The sequence below is a fragment of the Plecotus auritus genome, assembly GCF_963455305.1.
Source record: "Plecotus auritus genome assembly, chromosome: X".
Taxonomy (NCBI): Eukaryota; Metazoa; Chordata; class Mammalia; order Chiroptera; family Vespertilionidae; genus Plecotus; species Plecotus auritus.
This window is the reverse complement of record NC_137784.1, coordinates 89,387,410-89,395,400: the sequence shown is the minus strand read 5'-3', so window position 1 is coordinate 89,395,400 and position 7,991 is coordinate 89,387,410. Positions and strand designations below refer to the sequence as shown.

Below are 7,991 nucleotides of genomic sequence, written 5' to 3'. Positions count from 1 at the left end.
GTTCAAACCAGAAACCAGTAAGTCATTCTAGACTCTCCCTTATTATTTATCCCTGTTATCTAATTCATCAACAAGTAATGCTGATTTTGTCTCCTAAGTGTAGCTCAAAGCTACTTCTCTTTATCCATACCCATTTGCTGGTGTTTAAGTCTAAGTAAGGTACTATCACCTTTCTCCTGAACCACTGTCAGAGCTTCTTAACTGGTTTCCCTGCTTCTACTCTTAACCTTCTTTACACTGCTGCCAGAGTTCTCTTCTTCTCTCTGCTTAGAATAAAGTTAAAAACCAATAACATTGTCCACAAAGCCCTGCATGTTCTTGTCTCTATCAGCCTTTCCAGCCTTTTGGAGACCTCCTCGCTCACTATGTTTCTTCAATTGTGCCAAGTTTATTTGATCTCAGAATCTTTGCACTTGCTGTTCTCCCCATGGAATGTTTGCCCTATTCTCTCCTTTGACTCATCAATTAGATTTTAGAATAGATATTATCTCCTTAGTAAAGTTTTCCCTGACACTCTAGGCCAGGCTATGCAGCATCCCCTCCACTTTATATGTAGCCAAAGCACCCTATACTTCTCCATTATAAAACAGTATTATTGTAACCAATTGTTGTTGTCCATCCCAGTAGGTTATAATCTTCACCCTGGCATAGAGTGTGTCTTGTTTTCACTGCTAGCACACTCAGTAGGTACTGAATAAATGTTGGATGGATGAATGAATGAATTTAGGTACTTATCATCTTTGCTAGATTGAAACTTTCTGATTGCAAACTTTAGATCCCCACAGAGCTGAGCCCAGTACTCTGTATAGTTTGTCTTTCTGATTCTCCCACACATTTACATATGATTTAATCAACAAATACTTAATGTGGAAATTAATCAGAATACTTGGAATTATTCAAGTTATTCTTCAAAAACTCCTCACCTATAATTGTGCATTTAATTTTCCTTCCCCACATATGCCCCATATTTTTGTCTCCTTTTTCTATAAGTATAACAATTCATTCTTTGTAATTCTTTCCCTTCTAATGTCATTTCATTTATTATAGAACACTAATGGAATTGCTGTATACATTTAGAACACTATACAATTTTAAATAACACTATTTTTACTTTAGGGGAGGTATTTTCATTTTTAGGGATGATGGGAACAGATAATCCTATATAATAAAAGGCTAATATGCAAATTGTCCCCTCAGGAGTTCAACTGACTGGGAATTCAACCACTTGTTATGATGTGCGCTGACCACCAGGGGACATTGTGGAACAAAGGAAAGCCCCAGCCAGCAGCTGGCAGCTGGAGGAAGGAAGGCCCCGTTTGGCCCTGATTGCCAGCCAGGCCTAGGGACCCTACTCATGCATGAATTTCATGCACCTAACCTCTAGTCACGACCCACAGGTTGAGAACCGCTAGCAGGGTCACCTAAGACCATCGGAAACACATATATTTACATTATGATTCATAACAGTAGCAAAATTACAGTTATGAAGTAGCAACGAAAATAATTTTATGGTTGGGGGTCACCACAACATGAGGAACTGTATTAAAGGGTCGCAGCATTAAAAAGGTTGAGAACCACTGCTCTAGTCTATATATATAACAGGCTAAGTGACTGACTGTCCATCTGACTGTCTGACTGACTGGCCGGTACATATGACATGCTCTAGCAATTTAAAAATAAACGTTGACTTGGGCATGCAGGATACATATAAAGCTCTCGCTGGCACCAATCTAGAAAGAAGAGGAATATTCTTACCTGAACCCATTTTCAGGCATGGTCAGTTATATGTTGCTTTTTCTCGAGTTTGAAGAGCATGTGACATTAAAATTAAAGTTAAAGTTGTAAATACTTCCTCACAAGGGAAATTAGTCAAGCACTCTGAAAGTATTTTTACTCTTAATGTGGTATAGAGAGATATTAAATAAGTTTAATCAATTTATCAGTCATTGTTTTTATCAATGTTTTTCTATCATGTTTTTGTTGTTTTTATATCATGTCTTTGTTGTTGTTATACCATGTTGTTCTTGTTTACTTATTAATCTATATATTATTTTCATACATTTTACTAATTTTCTTTCATCGCTGACACTTCTATTATAGATAAAGGGTGAATAGCGATATTAAATATTTCTTCTAATTAATTTCCTTTCAATGTGCATGAATCCATGCACCGGGCCACTAATCATAGATATCTTTGAAGATTGACTGTGAAGATTAAGTCAAATGATCAGAGAATTGGTATTGCATTGTGGGTGATAATCCATCCATATTTCTGCCTCTTCCTTTCATTCAGGTAAATTAGAGCTGCAGGGTTTGCTTTTGTGTAAACTTTCTTACAGTCTATTAATATGTGTTGTGTCTATAAAGTTAAAGTGATGGCTGAATTCTGCTTATTTGTTTTGAAATTGGACATAGGGAGTTAATCATCATAGAACTCAATTATTGTTTGCAGAACTTGGAGCGTTAAAAAATGGATAGGTTTGAAATATCTAGTCACTACTCAGAAAGCAAAGCATGGTGGAATGAGTACTAAAGTAGGAATCTTAAGACTGGAAGTGTCAACTTGACTCAACCTTTTGTAACCATGAATGCCTTACTAATATCTCTATGCTCATGTTCTCTTTTGTAAAACAGACAATAATACCTTCACTCATTACTCATATGGTTGCTGTGAGGAACAAATGAAGAAAGCACAAAATGGAAGATACATTTAAAAAAATATACTACAAGGGGCGGTGATGTTGAAATATATTAGCATTTTAGTTGCCTTATCTCATTCTTACCTCAGGCCACCTTCATTGACAGGTAGTCATCATCCAGTTTTCAAATCTTACTAGTGAAAAACAAACTAACACACCAATAAGTTTGCAAGTGGGGAGAAAGTAAAAGGTGAGAGGTTGGGGAATAAAAGAAACAGTGACACTTCAAAATTACAAATCCCACAAATTTGCAGTTATGATTTATATTGGAATAATAAGACCAATGCTTTTTACATTCTTCAGACAATAGGTATTTGTTATCAGCAAACCAAAGAGAATTTATTTTTCAGAGATGAAAAATGCCATGCTAATTCAAATATTATATTTATGTTTTTATACAATATGAATCTATTTCAATTATTAATGATTTCAAACAAAAGAAATCCAATTTCTTCCACACAATTCTTTATTTTGTTAAAAAAAGTTCCTTTTGTACAAATGCAGGTGAATAAAATGCGTTACTAAATATAACCACTTAATTGCATTAAATGGACCCTTTTACCTACTTAGGAAGTACGGTATGGTCTGCAGCAATCAAACTCAGTTATGAGTCCAAAGCTTCAGATTTGGCATGAATGGAAAGGTTAGGCTGGTTAAACCCATCTTGATTAACCTTAATATTTCTTGCCTAATACATCATACCTAATATATAAACCTTTATAATATACCTTGTTTATACAACCCATGATTCTGAAATGTGTGCAAAGGATATTTTTAGACATTTAATTATTTTTAAAGATAAAAGAATTTACTACTAAAAAAATTCATATAGTGTATCTTTTTATTAGGTTGAATTATATGAAATTGCCAATACTTGAGCACTTTTGACCAAAAGAAATGGCATATGGTTCAGCATAATAAAAAGTAAAGAATCATTTTTCACCTTAAAACAGAGTACATCTATAAATAAATAACCTACCTGTTTGTATACATTTAAGCTAATGTGAAATTTTTGGGAGAGTGGGGGTTGGGGAGGGAATTGGCAAGTCAGCATTTTGGATAGATGGGTAAATTCAAATTATACCTATTGTTCTAGCTGCCTTTTGAGCAGTAATATATGTTAATTAATACATTGGGGGACATAATATAATTTAATATAAATATACAAATTATTTTCTTTACAGTTTGTTATGATTAAAACATTGAATTTATTTTCCTAAAGATTAAATAACACGTGAGTCACCATAATGACACATCTGCTTAAATCCATCTCCATTTATGTTATCACTGGAAACTGTGAGTGGTTATGCTACTATTCTAGTGCAATGTGCAAGCTGTGCTGTGTGCTTTGGTTAATGCTCAATGAAGATCTAGATCCCGTGGGGGTAGTTGTGATTCAAGAGGGTGTTTGTTTTCCAGGTGAGTAACCTAATCATAAATTAGGAATCTTCATCTAAGTCAGTCATTATGGAGCAGTTTTAAACTCCTAAAATTTTGGTTGGGGAAGTAGGTGAGCAGGGAATAAATTTTCAGTCTGTTCATTAGGTTCAGCAACAAGGCATTGGGCCTCTTGCTATTCACTGCTGTTGGAAGTGTAATCACGTTCTTCATTTATCCAGCCACTGACTTCTTAACTGTAAAGTGCATTCAAATACTGTGACCACAAAAGGGAGAGGGGAGATATGTCTCCTTAAGAAGTTCTGAGGTATATTGCCAGCCTTTGATAAAGTCGATGTATGGCTGCCAACAACTAAAATTTTAAAGGGTATATGCAATCTGGGTGTTGAATAAAGACAACTTAAATCACCAAATGTAATAATATGAGTCACTATTCATTTGGGAAAATATAATGCCAAAAGGGAAGTGTATGCCCTATCTGTCTTAGCCTACCTGCTGATCTATTCTGAATGGTGCAGAATGCAGTTGCCATCTCTTAACAGTGTGCTCTTGTAACAGGTGTGCTAGAGTCAGCCTTGCTGCTAAGTTTAGCTCTGCATGTGGGGATTTTACACTTTCAGCCCCTTGGAGAGAGGAGTATTGGCAAATGACTGTGTATAAAAGTAGGAAGCACTTGGGAATTTCACCACCAAGCTAGATTTAGAGCAGAGTAAATGGGCCAATCTAAATTGATAACAGACTAGGGCTGTATGTCCAGTGCAGGTAGCATTAACTTAACCTCCTTTCCATTTCTCTCTTACCAACACTGCGATTCCTGTAGGAGCATATTGTGAAATTTGATGACCACCTTTTAGGAGCAAAAGAGAACTGATTTTTTTTAAACAGGCAGAATTTAACATAGGTGTTTTAGTTCTTTGGTGTCAAAAATATGACCAACCTTCTAATTTCTAATTTGTAAACAGTACTCATCTCCTTTGGTTCCCCTTTGGAATATTAATTTTTAAAAATCAGTCTGTTTCTACTACTGGCATACTAGGGCTACCTGTGAGAATGGCATTTTTCAAAAGATATTTCTCTTATAGGCAATAAGTGAAACACTTAATCTTTTGGCAGGAATTGAGAAGAAAGAAGCATTTTCCAGGAAAGACAAATGTGAATTTGAAGACATTGATCTCAGTAAAGATTTTGGAGGGTGTTGTTTAGTCCTTTCCTCCTTTGTCTCTCTTTGTTTTTCTTACATTCAAATCTAAAAGGAGTCTAGTGATGACTAAATAGCTCTCAGATCATTTTTCAGAAAGAAAAAGCTGGCACCCAGATGCTTGAATGTTTTGTCCAAAGCCACAGTCATTTAACGACAGAATACCAATATTATTTCATTTATGCTTCAAAGTATAGTTGAATCTTCTTTGCTAAGGCCACCTTTAAACAAAGCTCATATTTGTGCAACTTAATCCTGGAGCATGATAGGGAGGGAGAAAAGGGCAATGAAACCGCATACATAATTGTCACAAACACATTTTGACTTAGTTTTCCCTCGGTTTGGGGGAAGCTCATTGTTCCAGATTTTTGTAATATATCTGTCATGATCTGAGTTTTTAAAAAGTCCAGTAATTTTAATAACACAGATATAAAATGCACATTTCCCTCTTTAGATGAGTTTATTGACTGACAACTTCTTTCTGAAAACTTGTTCTTTAAATGGAAACAGTTTCTTTAAATATTTTCTTTCATTTGGTTCAAACCCAATGACCTTAGATGATAAAAATCACTGTTCCTTTGGGGAAGGGCTCGTGGTCCCCTCCATGAACTTCTGACATGATTTAGCTTCATGCCAGCAGAAGTGATTCTTTAGGGTCCAAGTGCTAAATTAAAATTTCTCCTTTTCTTGGGAAACCTTCTTTGAACAATCAACCCTTTCAATGGCAAATTTTCCTTGTTCTTGGAGCTTCCAGGAATCCTGTGTTTTTACAATAGCTGCATATGAATTTCTGTGGTCTGAGGTTTGCTCAAGGCCCTGACTGTCTTTGGTTACTATAGAAACCTGCCCTCCCACCAGCTGCCGTTTTTTATATTCCTGGCAAAGAACAAGTATTAAACCTTAGTTATCCCACAAACAGTCAAGATAAAGAATAACACAAAGAAAACACAACTTTTTGTTAAATGAAGACCTTGTGGATTCCCTACATGGGAAGCTACATGCAACAAACTAAGTTTCCCTAACATCAACATACAAGGATTTTCTGAGATCCACTAAAACTCTTCATCCTGACTTCAATAAGAGGGGATTTGACTCTGCATCTCTATATCTGTGAATTCAGGAACACTTTCTGTGCTCTCGGAGTTGATGGGTGAAATGACATGTTTGAGCCGAAGGAGCATTATGAAGAGCAGGAGGAGGAGAATGGCCAGGAGGCTCAGGAATAAGCCCACATATATGTACAGGTTGGAATACTTATCTAAAGTGGTGTTAACCTCTGTTGCTGAGGTGGGGAAATGGGTCCACCCAGCGAGAGTTCCGTGGTACTTGAAATGCGCCTCCATCATCACTCAAGACTTGAGTAGATACTTGTTTCTATTTGATTTCTGTTGCCCTTGAGGCATTCCACAGTCACTTAGACTGACTCTGAATATACTGCAGGTTTTCTAACAGTCTCCTACAAAGCAATCATAACCAGAGCCAAGTCAGTAGTGCACAAACAAGAAAATTGTGACATTATAATTTGGCAATTGGCACACCCTCTCTGTCCTGCAGCATAGCACACCCCTCTCAAATAGGTTTTATTGGAACTTCTTAATCATTTAAAATATATATAAATAAATATTTCATTTTCACCATCCTACTCTTCAATTAAAATATAAATTGTGAAATTACTTTATAATACTGGCATGGAGACAAGAATCTCTCAGAATATTAAATCAAACGTATGCTCTGTTCAGGTAGAAGGAGAAAGGGCTCTGTTTTATCTTCAACTCATCTAAATACCTGCACTAATTATGTGCATTTAATCAGGTTCTTCTATGAGGAGACTTTCTAAAGGCTTTTATATATTTCATGCTTAGCATATTTGAGTTTTCACCCTTCTTGTCTTTCTAAATCTCACCTAAGGATGGAGCTTATAAAGTTCCTGCCCAGTTGCCACAGCTTGAGGACTGTAAGTCTAACAGTGGTCGGCAAACTCATTAGTCAACAGAGCAGCAAACCACGGCTTGTGAGCTGCAGTTTCCCGACCACTGGTCTAGGATATGTTTTCTACAGTTTTGTTGGCATTCCTCACTGTAGGCTGGAGGAAAAATGTTGTCAGACCTGGTAACGCTTAGATGGAGAAGTCTCAGAGGTGCTGACAGCAGTAGGCTTAGGCTCAGAAGATTTGACTCTTAAGATCCTTCAACAGAATTATTTTCCTGAAAATAATAAACAAAAATAAAAGATTCAGGTATCTAAGAAAAACAGATATCACTTTTTTAAAAGTAAAAATTAACTGATATATTGCAAAATGATTTGCTATGGGCAAATTAGTTTTAAAATAATATCCTGAGTTTTTATCATTTTGAATGTTTTTTTAAAATATATTTTTATTGATTTCAGAGAGGAAGGGAGAAGGCTAGAGAGAGAAACATCAACAATGAGAGAGAATAATTGATTGGCTGCCTCCAGCATGCCCCACACTGGGGATCAAGCCCACAACCTGGGCATATGCCCCGACCGGGAATGGAACCGTGACCTCCTGGTTCATAGATTGATGCTCAACCACTGAGCCATGCCAGCCAGGCTGAATGTTTTTTCTATGTGGTAAATAACTATTAAAAGGTTAAAGAAAAATTCATATTACTGAACCGCAGCTAATAACTAAGTTAGATTAAAACTGTGTTTTCCAAACTAACTGATCATAGGAT

General features: G+C 36.1%; 1 protein-coding gene across 1 annotated transcript; it reads right to left on the bottom strand.

Moving 5' to 3' along the window:
• Positions 1-6,368: 6,368 nt before the first annotated feature.
• Positions 6,369-6,641, bottom strand: SERTM2 (serine rich and transmembrane domain containing 2; the record flags this gene model as incomplete). Its single annotated transcript, XM_080653517.1, has 1 exon — positions 6,369-6,641. One exon carries the CDS (start codon positions 6,639-6,641, stop codon positions 6,369-6,371), a length of 273 nt encoding a protein of 90 aa, XP_080509643.1.
• Between the last annotated feature and the right edge of the window lie 1,350 nt (positions 6,642-7,991).